Source organism: Larus michahellis, chromosome 2, assembly GCF_964199755.1.
Source record: "Larus michahellis chromosome 2, bLarMic1.1, whole genome shotgun sequence".
NCBI lineage: Eukaryota > Metazoa > Chordata > Aves > Charadriiformes > Laridae > Larus > Larus michahellis.
The window spans coordinates 128,695,294-128,712,518 of record NC_133897.1 but is presented as its reverse complement, the minus strand read 5'-3'; the positions used below and the strand labels follow the sequence as shown (position 1 = coordinate 128,712,518).

The 17,225-nt window shown below is 41.8% G+C and overlaps 1 protein-coding gene across 2 annotated transcripts in view; it reads left to right on the top strand.

The window, feature by feature from the left end:
* The first annotated feature begins 7,297 nt into the window (after positions 1 to 7,297).
* Positions 7,298 to 17,225, top strand: part of TOX (thymocyte selection associated high mobility group box) — a 221,541-nt gene continuing 211,613 nt past the window's right edge. Inside the window, exon 1 of one of the 2 annotated variants that reach the window (XM_074577083.1) lies at positions 7,298 to 7,854. In XM_074577083.1, the coding sequence (XP_074433184.1) occupies positions 7,753 to 7,854 (102 nt within the window). In that variant the 5' untranslated portion in view covers positions 7,298 to 7,752. Of the gene's footprint in view, positions 7,855 to 9,257; positions 9,497 to 17,225 lie in introns of those variants that run through there. The other variant, XM_074577082.1, reaches the window with a different exon arrangement.

Sequence of the window (17,225 nt, the reverse complement as noted above, 5' to 3'; positions counted from 1 at the left end):
GTGTTTTTATCTTAAGATATCACAGAAGACGACACAGGATTTCGGGAATTAATAGAAATGAAGACATTCCTTAACTAGATAATATTAAACATGTCCTTATAATAAACAATGACTCTTAAAGAATAAGAGAAGCAGAAAGTAGTAGCCTTGATCCAGAAAAGGTATTTCTGCCTTATACAGCATAAAAGACAGACATTCAGGAATAGCTCATCCATGAGAAATGGTGATCTCCGATTGCTGCCAAGGTCAGTCAGACCTGTTGTGATATGTTCTGTAAATGCTGACTCTATCACTTATAGTTTTCCAAGGACTTCTTTAACACCCAGAGATTTTTTATTTTTATTGTGGAACAAAGCTATGACACGAAACTGTCAAACTAGAAAGCCCAGAAAAGGATGACAGAGAGTTTTTATTAGATTTGAGGGTGACAGCTTCATTGAGAAAAGAACCATGTAGTTAGAAGAAAGGTGGTCTGAAAAACCTGGAGATCCAGCAGGAAAATGCTGAAATCTCAGCAAAGAAGAAATTTTGTTCTTAAGCCAGCAGTCCAACAATTTATCACCCCCCTTAAAAACTGATGGTGAATGACATGTGGATGATGTATCTGTATCAGCCTATCAGGTGTGAATGGGACCGGATTTATTTGCTACAACAGGAAGCTCTAATGGAAACTCCCGACATAGTTTTACTATGCCTCAGTCCCGACCTTCTGCACTTCAAATGCCAACTGTGCCCCCTTGTGTGGTACTTTTCTGATGGTAGCCATAAATCCCTAGGGAAGTAGATTAAATTCAAACAAGCCATCTTGCTTTCTACTTTCTCTAGTTAAAAAATAAAATGACAAAAAAAAGATAAGCTGTAATACCTTCTAGCCCTAAAAATAAATTTTTACTGTGTGAACTCTGCTATATTTATATGTACTTGGAGAGAACACAGTTTGGATCTCTCTCTATTAGCATCTATAATTCTGGGCTTGAAGTGCTAATTAAAAGCACATAAAAGAAGGTATATAGATTACTTTTTTTACATAATGGGGTGGGAGTCTCCTGTTGAAAGACCTACCTTGCTTAGAGCTTTAAGAAACATCCAAGGTATTGCTTCACAGAGATCTTGTGAATATAAAGGAAAATGAAAACTGTTCTCTAGTAAAAGACATCTGAGCCAGATGAGACAGCAGAGCACTGAAAAAAAAGAGGTTTTAAGTAAGCCTGTAAAGATCTCCTCATGCCAGAAGAGCTCACGCAGGGAAATTCAGCTCGATTTGGGAGTTTTATCAAAAAGGAGAATTACAACACCATTGTTCTGAACTGAAAACTGACTAATCATCTGCTTCACGTCTGTCTTAGCAAATGAGAATTCCCTTTTCAACGCTATGGAAAAACTGGTGATACAGACTAGTCCTCATGTTGTCACTTGTCTCCGCTTGTGACCAGTCCTCTGTTCTGTCTTTCCTTTTTATTATCATATGCATATTATCATTATCATTATGCATATTATCAGCTGACACATTCAGCCGATAATATGCATGTTTGTAAAATATCTGTAAATATAGATGGGTATTTTTCATAGTATCAAACATTTGTACAGATCTGTTCTCAAGACATCTGTATCTGATGCAATCCCCAGATAACATTTATGTAACTTTTATGGATCCTCACTTTTTGGAGGAAAAATCAAAATACCTTCAGACAGGTTTTTTTATTTGCAAAATAAATTGATGAAAAAACAATTTTCCTCCAAAAAAAAAAGTTTCTGAAACCCCGATACAGTCCCCCAGTACACTTTAGAAAAAAATAGCATGAAACCAAAAATTCCTGATCCCTTAGACGTCTAGATGTTCCATGATTGATTTAACAAGATAAGTGGAAGAGTAGAAAATTGGCAACCTTAACACTTGGGTATATCTTGCAATTGAGCACTAGCATACACCATACTGTGAGGTATTTTTGAGCCTTCCTGCATACCATGTGGACAATGTATCTCACATAAAATCACTTGATAAGATAGGAAATATAGGAAGAGGAAAAAGGAACTTTGTGTTTCCCTTTGTTTCTCTGACCATGAGAAATAATTTGATTCTAAGGCCCAGTGAAATGTTTTCTTTCAAGATTGGCCTGCCTTTTGTATGTCTGCGAGGCCACATTAAATTTGGTAACTTGAATTGAACCAGCTGGCAGTGTCTTTGAAGCATATGGGAATGGATCGAAGCTGCAAATACGCAAGGTGAATTTTACATTTTTATATTTCTCTCATGGTTATTTAAGATCTTGATTCTGTGACATGTTGAGTGCTTAATTCCTACTGTAGGCAATGGCAGATGAGCGTGTAAGAACCTTTTGCGAGATGCAAAACGCAGCTCAGGTTCAGCCCATGTGTCTATTCCTTCTCTGTTAAATTGGCTGTGTATCATTTGTTTGGAATGAGAAGATACGGCAATATTCAGGTTTTCTCTTTGCTTTGTAGCAAAAGGAAGTCAGGGGCTTTCCTTAACCATTTAGAAGTGTAGAATAGTTAAGTTCCTTAACTATTTACTTCCTTACAGAGATAAGAACAATTTATTTCCATGCAAGTGTGATAATTTTGGGCCGGTCATTTTCACCACAAACGAATTAAACAAGACAGGAGCAGTGGCTAAAATAATAAAATAGCTGCCTGTTTCATTACATGTTTGACAACACTTGATTTGACACACTATTAGGTGGCATTACAAACTGTTTAAATACTCTGAAACATATATCACCACTATTAAGCTTTGAAACCATATTGCAAATATGCCTGTTTTAATACACTGATTTATGCTCACTTACGAGTGCACACCCAGAATGTCAACACCACTTAAAATGAATCAATTTCTTAAAGGATTTGAGTTCATTCTGATGAAAAGGCCAGATTAATTACTTTGGTTTAAATATTCTGTAATCTTAATATCATTATCTTTTGCATCTTCGCAGATCCAAGTGTCATAGCCAGTTTAAGGACATGAAACAGGACATCCACACAAAAGGGATAGACCGTTCATCCTATTATTATTTAATTAACTACTCTCTAGAAACTGATGAGCACTAAGCTTTGTTCTGAAAGGTAAATAGTCCTGTGCGTCAGTAAGTAAGGCAAAAATTTCAGTAGGAAGGATTTTCTCAGCAAAACCTCATGGCTCCCCTTTTAGCTTAGCTGGCCCTCCTGGCTCCCAAAGTACAGCACACAAAACAAGAAGCAAAATGATTTTCCAATCCAGCTGGTTTTAGATATGTAGGAGAAAACATACATTTAAAGAAGAGCCAACCTCATGAAAAGGGTCTTGTGGCGCCTATGTATAATAAATAAGAAGTCATCATCACAGTCTCACATTTCCTTCTTCCTAGGAAAATCAAGAAATCTTCTCTTTATAATAGATGATGAGAGATCTTTGCCTGGAGATCCCAAATAAAACTGGGTATAGATGTGTGAGATTAAAACAAAAAGATGTTGGGCTAGATTTTTGGGCTAGATTCTTTTTTTAACTAAGATACTTTTACTGCTCTTTGGCTGAGAACATGTTTTATGCCTATTAATGGTCCCCAATATATTTGACAGAGCAGCTGGGTGAGACAACGGGGTAGACAAGAAAATGACCTGTCATCTCAGACACACTTACTTGTTTCTTTCATTCTGATGGCCTGGTCGTCGCAGAGCCTTCAAGAGAAGATGCGAATGGCTGGACTGGTTCAGACCAAGGGTCTGCCCTGCCATTACTCTGCCTCCAACAATGGCTCTAGGAGTCACAGCCCAAACGGAGGGCAAGTATGTCCGATACTGTCCCCCACCCCCTACCCCCATGGCTCTACCTCCAGCTATTTTCAGCTCAAAGGAGTTGCTGATCCATTTATGGTTTGTCTATCCAATGATTTCCTTCGGTCTCCAGTCTGGTATACATACTTCTTGCATCCATAATGCTGTTTGGTCAGGAATGCCGCATGAGTTCTCCATTGCATGGAGAATATTCATACTACATAGTCTCACTCCAGTAGACTGCATTTAAAACAATACCGACTTTTTTAGTATCAGCAGATACAGATCATGTTTCTCAAGGCATTTGTTCCTATTTATATGAGAACACTCTTCTCATAGGCTGGTGTGGGAACCTCTTTCAAGACTATTTTGGAGACATTCACTTGAATGTTGAATGGCCTTAAAAACTCAGTGCCCTTCTGAACAAATGTTCCTTCCTTTTAGCTTCTAAAAACTGATTCATACTCTTTAGTCTGTTGCCACTTTTTTCCTAGAAAATGCACTTGCATGAGCTAAAGCAGGCAAGTTTGATATAACATTGAATTATCCTGGAAAGAGCCTTGTTGTCTCAGTCCATGGAGGCAAAACCTGCATAGTATTGCAGTTCCATTCTCCACAAATGCATTATCCTGAAAACCCCAGAGAAAATGTCCTCTACAAAACAAAAGAACATTTAATGGATTAATACATATAGCTTTTTAATTTTTATAAACTGTACAGATAACTGCCACAAATCTCAGGTGTTTTTACCATCTTGATGATTAAATCATCTCTGTAAGTAGCAGCAAAAATTTTATAACCTCTCAGGGCCTGCATCATTAAGTACTGAAAATAACTTGAAGTGCTGTGCAAAGCAAATGGTACAGTTGTAAACTCGTACAGACTCCTAGGAACTTGAAACCTTTCTTAAGGCAATAGTCAGTCATATTTCATGCAAATATAAAGCCAAATCTCTATTTATTTTATCATCGGATGTTCTAGTCATTCTGGTACTGACATCTCTGGCTCTGCATGAGCATCGCTGCACCTGCATACACCCCTATGCACCTGCATATGCCGGTGGCATAGATCAGCTCTTCTAGAATCGGTACATCTCTACCACCTTTCTCCACAACGGGCTGAAAACTAATCCATGGTCCAGGAATAACAAGTGTCTCAACAGCAGCTTTTCAATACAGAGCTTGCAATCTGTCTCCCGTTCACTTTGTCAAATCACGGTCCACATATCAGCCATTTGCAGCAGTGATATATCTGTCAAGCGTCAAGTACATTTCTTGCAAAGGAAAGTCTTTTTTGGGATTTTTTAACTTTCAAAATGTCTAATCCCAAACATGCAAAATAATGAGTCAGACGCCAAAAAATCATGAGATTTTTTTTTTAAAAATATGTTAATGTCTTTTCCTTTGCTTTCTGGAGCTTTTTCTGGGTCATGTTTTCAAGCTTTTCTCCAAGGCCATAAGGGTTTCAAACATTATTAAAAAGAAAGCAACTGAGATCCTTTTGTAATTGCATGTTTAAGGAAAACATTTATTGCCATCAAACTTAAATTGTGTTGAACTGACAACCAAGAATCTTCAGAGATATTTTTGATCAAATAATCCCAAAAAAGGATTATTGCTTCAAGCCTGTTTTCTCTAGAGTTTTGTTTACATTACTTACATTACATTACTTATGTATATTTTCCAGATAATTAAGCTTTACTGAAAGCAGGTTGTTAGACACGGAGGAAAGTCATGACTTTACACTATCTTGAAGGACTCTTTATAGTATCAAAATACCTGAGGTACAGATTATAGATCCTCACACAAACAGTGATTTCTTCACCTGAAATTTGTGATACTTGCTCCCCCTCAATACTAATTTGCCCCTTGAAATCTTTACTCAGGATTTTTTTTTCAGTGACAAGAAGGCAGTTTTGTATGACAGTGTGCATTACAAATCTTCTTAAAAGTTCTTCAGACTCCAGCTGTTTTGTGATGGAAATGTTCATGAGTTTTTGATAAATGTAACCATTCCTGTTAACTGCCACAATCTCAGTTTATTTGTGTGGCACTCACTAATTTGTTTTTATTTAAAGAGGAAAAGGCATTCCTTTCTTTTCATAATACAGTTCCTATGTAGGGCATTATCCAGGCTCAGTATAGTGCCCTTCCTGTATCCTTTCTCTTCCATCCTTTCTGTCCTGATTAAAACTACCAGAGACTCAGCAGGAAACCCAGTGGGATTGCACACGGTGTCTTGAAGTCACCCTTTCTTTCATTGTTTTTTCCTGTTAAACCTTGTTTTGCTCATCAATCCCTCTCTTGCTTCCCACTGGATTCCCAACTTTCTTTTGTCAGCACCCTGGTTTGCAGCTAATTGAGCTCCTCTTCGTTTTCCCTACCCTGTTCTCGTCCCCTTCCTTCCTCCCATCCTCTCAGCTTGCCCATCTCCTCACATTTCCCTCCTCCATCTTGCTGTGAGGAAGGTCACGCCTGGTGTCGGTGCTGCCCACAGCACGGCCAGGCCCAAGTGCCATGACCTAACGAGGCAGACCCCGGCTGATGAGGTATTTCATGGGTGGTTCTCTTTACTTTTCACTTGCTTCCTGGTTTCCGAGGCGGGCACATGGATCGCAGCTTATTTCTGCCACTGCAAGCTCTGGGCGATGGCATCCACTCTGCTGGGACAGAAAGACGAAGGGCTCACCCAACATGCCGGGCTCGGCTTGCAGCTCGACCCAGGCCAACCTCACAGGACTGAGCAGGCAGCCGGGGCACGGGCCCGGCCTTTGCAAAATGGTTGTGGAGATGGGCCGGGGGCTGTGGAGATGGGCCGGGGCGCTGCTCTCACAGAGGCACCTCAAGGGACCTGCCCGCGGCCGCACTGGCAGCCTCTGGCCGACCCATCCCGGGCCGAACCCCTCGCTCCCCAACCGCCGCTGCCACCCTGCCCTTCGGCTCCCGATCTGGGCCCAGGCCGCCGGGGCGGCAGGCCGCGGAAGGGTGCCATAGTAACCGGCGGGGGGCCGGGCGGCAGCGGGGGGCCGGGCGGGGAAGGCGGGTAGGAGAGGGCGGGGACGGCGGCGGGATGGCGGGCGCCGCAGCGCCCCCTCTCCGCCACTCCCAGCCCCGTCCCCGGCGGCCGCAAATGGCTCTTCCCTCGCCGGCCCCTTTGTGTGAAGCACACCCCGAGCCGCGACTCCGCCGCCAGCCGAGCCGAGCCGTGCCGTGCCGTGCTGTGGCCAGCCGAGGGAGGCGGGCGGCGCGGGGCGGCCATTCCAGCGCGGGCGGACTCTGCCTCGCCGCTCCCCCCCGGGGGTACGCGGGGGGCCCGGCCGCCGCCTCACACCTCCCCCCACCCCCCCAGCCGGCCCCGCTCTTCACGGTGGAGGGCAACCGAAACACACCGCCAGCCAGCCCAACCAAATAAATAATAACAATAATAATAATTAAAAAAAAAAAAGAACGAAAGAAAGAACGGGAAAAGAACAGAGGGAGCGAGCGAGCGGGAGGGAGGGAGGGAGACGCGAACCAACTCCGAGGCTCCCATAAAGAGAGGCGCAGACGGAGCGAGCGCCCCGGTGCCGATGCGTGGGGGAAACAATAAGTACTCGAAGTTACCTGCCCTGCCGTAGAAGAAGGAGGGTTTGTTGGTTCTCTCGCAGACATCTGCAGACCGGTGCTTTTTTGGAAGAGATTTTTTTTTTTTTTTTTTTTACACCCCCCCCCCCCCCCCGCTTCTCCCCTCTCTCTCTCTCTCTCTCTCTTTACAAACCACAAACGGATGTGAGGCAGGGAAGGTGTTTCTTTGACTACTGAAGTCAGGCACCTCTTTTTTTTTTTTTTTTTTTATTCTTCTCAGTCTTGTTGTGTGTCCCCCCCCCTCCCCTCACACACACACACACACTCTCACACTCACACACACCCCTTTTTGCACCAACGTTAACGACCAAAAAAAAAAAAAAAAAGAGAAGGAAAGGAGTTTGCTTGATGTTTTAGTGAAATGGACGTAAGATTTTATTCACCACCTCCTCAGCCTGCGGCCGCTCCTGATACGCCTTGTTTGGGACCTTCCCCCTGCCTGGACCCCTACTATTGCAACAAGGTGACTCGTGTTTTGTGTCGTCCGAGGTGTTTTGGTTTTTTTTTTATCTGTGCTGTCGGTGTGTGCTGTTGTCGCGGCGCGTTTTGCATGAGCCGGCGCTGCGCCTTGGCGAGCTGCGCACCAAGTTCACCGGCCAGGCGGGGAGCGGGCAGCGGCACTTGCCGGGCTTTGGGGTTTTTTTTTGGGGACCCGCGGGTGCCACCCGCCGCGGAGAGCCGCCGCCGGGACACGGACCGGCACCCCTTCCGCAGGCACCCCAAATTAAAAACCCCGGAGTAGTTTGGGGGCGGGCGGCTGGAGCGGGGTGGGGGGTGGGGGGGGGTGGGGGTAAGGGGGAGTGGGGTGGGGGAGGCATTTTCCATACCATCTTCCCTTTCGGAGAATACGGCGTGGACAAGGATGTTGATTGCAGAGGACTTGAATTTCCAGGGCTCCTGTTAAGGAGAAAGATCGCGCCCGCCACAATCCGGCAGAAACTCTCTGCCCCGCCGCAGTTCATGTGTCAAAGCGGTACTTGGCGGTGCCGGGAGCACGTTTGTGTGTGTGTACGTGTCTATGCTGTGTATATATACATATACATACACACACATCTCTATATATGCACAGTAAGGGTGTATAAGGGTGACAAGCCGGTTCAGAACATCGTCTCGACTTTGTCCCGGCTGTGCAACCGCCTTCCCAATTTATCGGTAACTTGATTAAACCGCTGCAAATAGGGTCAGTGCCTGAGGAGAGCTAAGTTTTGGGTCCCCGAGCCCTGGGGGACGGAGGAACTGCAGAGGAGGGTCGCGCTAGCCCAAATCCCCGGTTTGGTTACGAGAGTTTGGTGCTGCGATCCGGGAGCACTTTGCGTTACTTTTGCTGCCGAGGAAGGGGGCTGGGGTTCCTGCATTGTTGCTGCCTCTGTGGCCTGAGCCAGCTGGTGCTTTATGCATGAGCTGCACTTTCTCTGCTGTTACGGAATGGGCTTTGCACATGAATAAAACGCTGGCCGTAGGAAATAATCAAGGAAGTGCGAGCTATACCCAGAGCACTTCCCCAGCGCACCCCCGCCGGGGGAGGAAAGCCGTGAGCCAGCGCTTTCCCCGAACGATGCCTTTAAACCTGGGCTGCGCTCAGGGCCGTTTGTTTAGAGACCTGCCCTGGAAGCCTGTGGCAGGCTGCCGCGGAGGTTCTCCGCCGCGGGAACTCCGCCGGGCGCGGGGCTGGCCGCTGGTGCGGAGGGTGGCGGCGGGGCGCGGTGTCGGGGCGCTGCCGCGGAGCGGGGGCGGGGGGGCAACCGAGCCCGGGCCAGGCCCGCCGGGGACAGCCCGGTTCGGCGCTCGGGCTATTGTCACGGCGGTCTCACGTGTCCGAGGGATGCTGAGGGCCGTCTCTTTCATTCCGGGCAGCTGCCTCGATGCAGAGATAAACGGCGAAATAGCGCGTATCGGTGCTCAGGCGGGGAGGCTGCGGCGCCGGGGTGAAGCCCTCTCAGTTTTCAGGAAAGATTTCCCACATGGTCTCATCTACCAATCACAACAGAAAGGACCAAATTCATCCTGGCTGCATTTCACATATACTCAATGGAGTTCTAGAATTCAGGGATAAATCTAGCCCTTTGTGGTGGATGCCTAAGGATATTTCAAGGGAGATCCCAGAGGTATGACTGTTAGCGGTGTTCTGAGTAACTGTATTTTGCAGCATCTGGCAAACCTGCCCTATAGATCGGAAGTTTGTGCCAGGAGTGAACTTTGTGCAGCAGTAAGAGTCCAGATGCGTAGGAGCCTGTATGTGTGCCTTAATTTTTTCTAAGTGCTCTGAGTAATCAGGAGGCTGCTGCTACCTTTGATCTGTGGCTTGCCGTTGTTTTGTCTGTTGTCCTTTTTTTTTTTTCTTTTTTTTTGTAAATCGTAGCCATAAAGTGTTGCCAAGTGAGAGGCTTGGGCTAATATTAATGACATAAGTACCAAAGTGTCTGAAGACCCATTTGGCAATGAAACTGGACAAACGTTATTAAACCTATCAGTGATTTAAAGCTTCAAAAAGAAGGTAATGACTTGAATACACATTTCACTCATCATTCTTGAGATAGTGGACCAGATTTAATTTAAAAGTTAAATGCTTTGGAAAATCAGGAATTACTTTAATATATTAAATCATTTTCCAATTAAGTTCCTTAAATCATTTTTGGTGGGTTGCACTGCAAATCGAATAAATTAATTTAGAAAGTCATTTTCAGAATTTCTTTACTAGCTGGTTAAAGCTTCTTTTAAGTCATGCCATGTATGAGGGAGCAAACTGTTCTTTTTAAATGCAAATGAGACGCTCATTCTGTAGACAAGTTGCAACTCTTCTATTTCACTTTGCCTGAACTGATAATGTGCTTAAAAGTGCACAGTCATAAGACATATGTTTTATGCTTGGAAAAGACTTGCCAGGAATGTTTCAGTATAAGATACAGAGTATAGGACAACTATCTTTTTCAGATGTCTTTGCCACTGACCATCGATTACATTAAATGGACAGAGTAGTTTTGCCAGGCCCCTTGGAGGTGTACATTTACTGAACATTTCATTTTTCACCCCCTTCACTCTCTCCCTTCTCCCGGCATGATTAACATTGCTGTGAAAACTTATCTGACTTGTTCTAAACATGTCGTCATGTTACAGTATTGCTCTGTCACTCATTTTTGTGCTGTGTGTATTTAAGGAGTTTGAAGGGCAGGAGGCCTGCAGAATTTTGCGTTCAGTAAGTTTGGTTGAGTGTTTGCTCTTGATCTCACCCCAGGAAAGGAGGTGATGGCTGGAATGTCATGGATCCATATTCCGAGTTGGAATGGTGGTCTTGATTAGGTCTTTACCTGCAAAACTCATTCAGAACTGGATCTTGTTTCTTGTAAAGTTAGTTAAAACTTGCTTTGGGCACTTACTAGTGGATTTGGCCCTTGTTTTCCTACCTGGGTTTTGGAGCTTGGGGTTTTTTTTGACAAATACGGAAGATTTTAGGTCTGCTTGAGCTGCTGGTAATTTAGAGCGTATTCCACAAATACTTCGGCTTTTTGAATTTTCTAATTGTTCTGTTGGCACTAGTTTTTTCCTTATCAGAAGAATGTTCATAGCGTATGAGTGAGTTCCCAGGCACATGCACGGGAGATTCATTGAGAGGGCATTTTTCTGTAGCCAAAGGAAAATGCAATAATGTAGATTCAAACAGTCTCCTCTTATCTTACAATTTTCAGTTGGCAGGCTTTGTTTCAGAAGACTGCTTAGATCTTTATTTTATAAACCTAAAATAGCATTCTAAGCATCTTAGTCTAATATTTCTCTATCTGCTGTGAAAGCTCATTATACTCTGCATATATTGTTGTGCAGGCTTTTCCTTGTTTCTCTCGCATTACCCATGGAGAGAGAAAAGTGAAAGAACAATGCAAACAATGTTGGTTATGACAACTGTATGAGGTATCTCTTATACAAACAGACAGAATGGACGTTATGCTGCAGTATATAGGTCAGCCTTTGAAATAACATAGTGGAGCTCTTACGCTGGACAGACAGATTTAGAGTTGGGGTTGTACTGTCCGCCTCTTGAAACTTGAAGCATAATTGCATTTCAGACATTTACAGGCTAATATGAGTAGTCTGTTCAGTTGAAGTTTGTTTTAAGAAGCGTCATGTTCCTAAATTGAGTTGAATGCCATAAAAGAAATAACTTTGGTAATCCGAGTGTCTTAATTTTGTAGAAGAATATGGTCAAGAATTTCAACCTGCTTGAATAAGTCGTATCATAAGTTTAAATGTTTATGTAGAGAGCAATAAATAACAGCCTTGTGGCTTTCCGTATTGAAGTGTCACCTCCAAAGGCCGCTTCGATCAGTACTGTAAGAAGGGTTTGTATATTTTCATACTTGCAACTTTACAGTGTTTTCAGATTTCTGCTCACATAAAGTGCAGTTATATAATTATAGTTTGACACAGCTAATGACAGGGACGCTGACCCCTGCCAACAGTAGGGAGAAAATAATGGTCTTTACTGCTCCCAATGGTTAGCCTTGCAGAATTATGCACTAGATTCTTCTGTGATTTGCTACCTGGTTCAAAAATACAGGAGCCTACAACTCATCTTTCTTGTATTCACTGGTAGTTGTCAGTGCAGTGGAAAAATACAGCCAGACAGCGGAGGTAGAATGATAGACTGTAGTTGCTTTTAAAAGGAGGACTACAGAGGGGAAAAAAGAGAGGGAGGGAAGCAAAACCCTTCAAAATGAAAACAGCGGCATGACATTGGGTAGAAGTGGATAAGGAGATATAATACAGCGCTTTGTAAGCAGGTAACAATCCTGCTCGTAATCAGAATTCCACGGAGCAAGAGTGCATATATTTATATACAGTGTTTAAAATAATTTATTGTGTAAACTTAACCCCACCATAGAGACTACTCTAAGTAAAATGTTCCATGGCTGTTTACAAAGTGTACATTATTTCCAGTGGTTTGCTTCTATCCACTCTCTATCTGAAACTCAGAAAAGAATTGTGGAAGGCCAGCGCTGTGAAGGACAGCTCTAAAGCTGAAATGCTGTGTTAGTGTTTTGTCCGAATTTTAGATTATGCTTATCTAATAGATCACCATTTCTTTATTCTCGGCATTTTTTTTCCTTAGACGACTACCTTGTCCTCTACTGCATTAGAATCATACTTGAAATTTGTTGGTGCCTCTTAAAGAAAAGATTAAATAGTTACATCAGTGTTGTTGATTTTTAAGTGTTTTAGTTAGTTTCAAAAAGTACCTCATAGGAAGAAGGGAAATGGACTTTTTTTTCATGGGTTCCCAGACCTTAGAATATAGTTTGAGAGTTACGGGCAAGCCTCAAGTGTGCCTCCTTAAATTCCAGTGTTTCAGAAAAGAAGTGATCCCAATTTTAGTGGAATACAGGAAAATATTTATGTATGTCTCAAAGATGTTCTATAAACCCAAGCATTCACAGTAATTTTTTTTTTTCTTTCTGCCAACCATCAGTACCTTGAGAGAAATTATGTTTTATTCTCTTCCCAGAGTGACGTGTTTAATCTCTTAGGGCATTACCCTCAACCAGCCTATCATGAGGTCTTCGGAAAAAAGTGAAAACTGTAAACTATTAAGAATGCTGAATTAGCTAAACACTACAGTGCATGCAGAACCTTTGCTGTTTACGTTAAACCAAAGAGCAGCTGGAGCTGCATTTAAGGGCTTAAGGAGCTGATACTGTGGAGTACTGGCCAGTCCCAGCTCCTGTTGAATTTGGTGCACGTTGGGGACAATCACACTTCACCGGGAAGAGCTGAGCACCCTCCTGTCCTCAGATTCCCATCTTATCAGGACTTTCTCATCTTGCTAACACTGCACGGAAGTGTTGGAAAATGGACTATGTTTAAAGCACGACTTTATATTAAGCGGAGAAATGTCCTAATCACAGTAGGATTTAGATGAAAATTCTTGGCTACTTAAATCCTGTATTGATGGCAGATACAACAAAGCTTAGACGGTGGAAGTAAAAAAGCTTCTTTTGATGGCTCTCTCAGCATGGCTGAAGAGTGACCTGACAGCACCACTTCTTGTGGTGAGAGGGTAGTCCCTGGATCAATCCAGACCTTGGCTTCTGGAACTGACAGCGGTGGCAATTAGTGGCAGCTTTGTTTATCTTTTTGAAGTGGACACATGCTCTGTGGATGTCTAGCATGGGCTGCATACACTGAAATACTTATTTTAAATGTAGTCTAACCATGTTTAAATGTTTAGTTCTTGCAGTTGGACTAGATGATCATTGTAGGTCCCTTCCAACTGAAACAGTTTATTCTATTCTATTCTACTGTTTTAGATACACAACTAGGTACTGATTTTCTGCCCAAGGAGTGATTTCTCATTAGAAATGCCGAGTTATAAACCGCTCCAAAACATGGTTTATAGCAGAAGCACCAAATGACTGTTAATTATAGCAGCGCTTCCAAAATACTTTCAGACATGGAATTCACATCAACCTGAATGAGATTTTCTTGGTCATAATGTTTTTCCCTACAGCATTCAGTTGGAAAATAGCAACATTGCATTATTCTCTGGTTAGGCACAGATTATGTAGCGTTAGAAGCGGCAACAAGCATCGCCCTTCCCCAGCAGCAAGCGCCCAGAAGAAAATCTCATCTCCCCTTCCCCTGGAATATCTGCATTTTATGTTCATTGGTGGTGATCAGTTTTAGGTTAGTAAGTATACAATATTTTGCTCTTGACTTAGATTTTCAAATTTAAAATCGTTTTTCAGCAGAGGTCTTGGTGCAACCGACATTTGTAATGTCTGTGGTTTTCTTTTGCTTCTTATGTTTGCAGTAAGTAGTTTATTTTTAGCATTTGAATTTCATATGGCTCTACTAATATTTATATCTTATCTTTCAATTGCACATATGCTAACAGTTTCTGAACTGTTCATTTAATATTTCTCACTGGGCTGCTATTTGATTTGCTGTAGACCCTCGTAGTATGGTTTCCTCCCAAGAAACACACTGCTTTCTAAGTTGCAAAACATACTTGAGTTACATGAGCATCTGACAAATCCAGGTTAGTGGAAATGTCAGAATGTTTTAGCATTCACATTCTTGACCGTTAAACCGCTCTCTACCAATCAGAAGTGGCACGAGTGGCTTTTTTCAAAGGTCCTGCTGGCTAAGCATGGAAATTGAGCTGCTGTGGTAGTACTTCTGTCTCCTGCTATTGTTGTTGACGATTATATGGTCTTAAAGGTTAAATGGAAGTTACTGTAGCTGGTATGTATTTTTGTTATATTAAGGAAATCTGCAGTGAACTCCAGTTACTTATTCTATATGCAAGAAGAAATCATAACTCTGAAATCAGACAGTGATAACCTGTACTTAGGGAAATGTGTCAGTAAGGGAAGTATAAAGTCTGTAATGTGAAGCAAAAGATTTATCCAGACAGTTCTTGCCAGAAGAATGAGAAGATTATGTATATGTATAAATTCCTATTGTATCAGTGCTACTCTATATTATGTGCACACGTATGTTTCTGCTTCATTATATATTGCTCACTTTGAAGAAAGTGAACTTAGTCTGAGAATCCATCATTTCTATCCTGTATTATAAGGAGCTGGCTTCGAAGTCATGTTCTGGTCACAGTTGCCAAAAGTGTGTAGGTTTGTGTTCATGAGTAAGAGAAAACATTTGTTTCTTATGCGAGCATTGTGTTTGCATCAACCTGAAATAATAATAAATAGTAAAAGGAAAAATAGTGGTGAAAAGGGAAGATAACCTTTCAAAAAAGTATAATTCATCATTTGGCAGACACAGTTGTGAACATTAGTCATAGAAACCTGCAGATAGTAGAGGCTTAATATCAAAGCTAATGATTTATTTTATGTTAATGACTTTCTGCTAGGGCATAAAAGACTGCTCATAATGGACTCTCAGTGCTGTGTTCAGTTGCGGAGGCTAATGGGATAATCTTACCCAAAATTAAGCTTTTTGAAGTAAACCATGGTGTTATTTTTTCAAGTTAACTCTTAAAAATGCATTGTCAAGCAGACTTTTTTGAAAAATGCTTGTAATCTTTATAGGAAAATGTAAGGCAAGTTTTTTTTTCTTTATTAGCAGTTTTCTTAATTGTGTTGGAAATGTCTGTTTGTGTTTTTTCACAGTTCTGAAGAATTATATTCATGATGTGGAAGTCACTCACTTGAGTGGTTTTGTCATAGTGCAGTAAGTTTTTGTGAGGCACAGTTGCTTTTGCAGGTTGAACAATGGAAAAGAAGAATAATTTTTTTGGGGGCTGGCCAGTAATTTGCTAAATGGTAGTGAAACTCTTAGTTTTGCATTGAGAAGTTTTTAAAATCATGTTTACAATTAGTTATAACCAACATTATATTTCAATAAGAGATAATTTGCCTACTAAAGTTCACATAATGTGCTAATCATGTCTAGTGGTTAATAAAGGCCTCCTATCTCACTCCCCTGATGGCTATAAAAGGCTATTATGTTCATGGCAGCAGTTCAGGTACAGCTGCTGTGTGTTAATAATGCATCATTGTCCCACTAATAAACACAGCAAAGGTCAGCAACCCTGAGCACCTAAAACACCTATTCTCTTTCCAAAATATTTATTAACACCTTAATGGCGTATCTATTCATTTTGGTTAGGATTAGATCGGTTAATGACCCTCATGGAATCCCGTGTGTTCACGTTTTGCAACCTACATGCTGTTGTGAGCTGTTGCACTTATCTTTCCTCCTAAACATTTCTTTTTCATCGCAACTATGTGTTGTTTTAATTTAAGATTAGCATTTCGTGGTTACTTTATGATTAACTTACTTTGTTACTTAGTCTGGCGATTTTCATTTTTTTTCCTCAGCTAATTTAAGATTATATTTAGAGGCTGAATTTTCACTAGTTAAGACACTTTATAGAAATTGTAACTGTGTGCTAAAAACTATGTGATTGTGTAACATTCATTCACACATGCACACACAGAGATGTGTGTATACATGTCTGTATACATGAGCAGTATTTCTGTAGGTTCCATATGTAATTTTACACCAGTGACTTATGTTTTCCTTTTCAGCATAGATTGCTGTATTCATAAAGGTTTTTTAAAATGCATTTTCTACAGACAAAGAACATATTCACATGGGATTTCCATTTTGCCAGGGAAACATGCAAATCAATAGGCCAGCACTTATCTGCATTAAAATTAGGTATACTGTAATTTATGGACGCAGTGATATTGTATTTGTCTTGCATAGCCTCAGATATTCTTTAAGGTAGCCTGGCTATGTGTCCTTAGAGAAAAGCAGAAGTGTTAATTGAACAAAATCTCATTTTCTCATCTTGTAGTATTGCCTTTTGTTTTCTGTTACTCATTTTGAAAACCTGATTTTTATTTTTTTTTTTTTTGTGCCGTGTGATTTACAAACAAATGTTCAGAGGGCAGAAAAATACCACTACTCTTCCATCAAGAGAAATGAAAAAGCTTAACTAGCTGACGGGTTTCTATTTGGTGTAGCGCATAGCTTCAATGACACATTTGTCATGCTTTAAATATATAATACATACAATAAAATATGTACAGGCACAGTTGTGATATATGTAGTGTCTGGCTCCGTTGCTATTGTTTGTAGTCTCTACGGTTGTCATACGTTGTTCTTTGCACATCATACCCTTACAGCAGAATTTGACACAATTTCTAGCTTTCAGTCCTGCACCATTTTCATTGCACAATATACATGAGTTTGACAGGGTGTGTTGAGGACAACTCTGGCAAGCAATTGATATTTTGAAGTGGCAAGCGTTTCAGCAGCTGCCTGCTTGTGAAAAAGGAATGATAAGATATACTGTATTGTTAGTTTCAGGCAAAG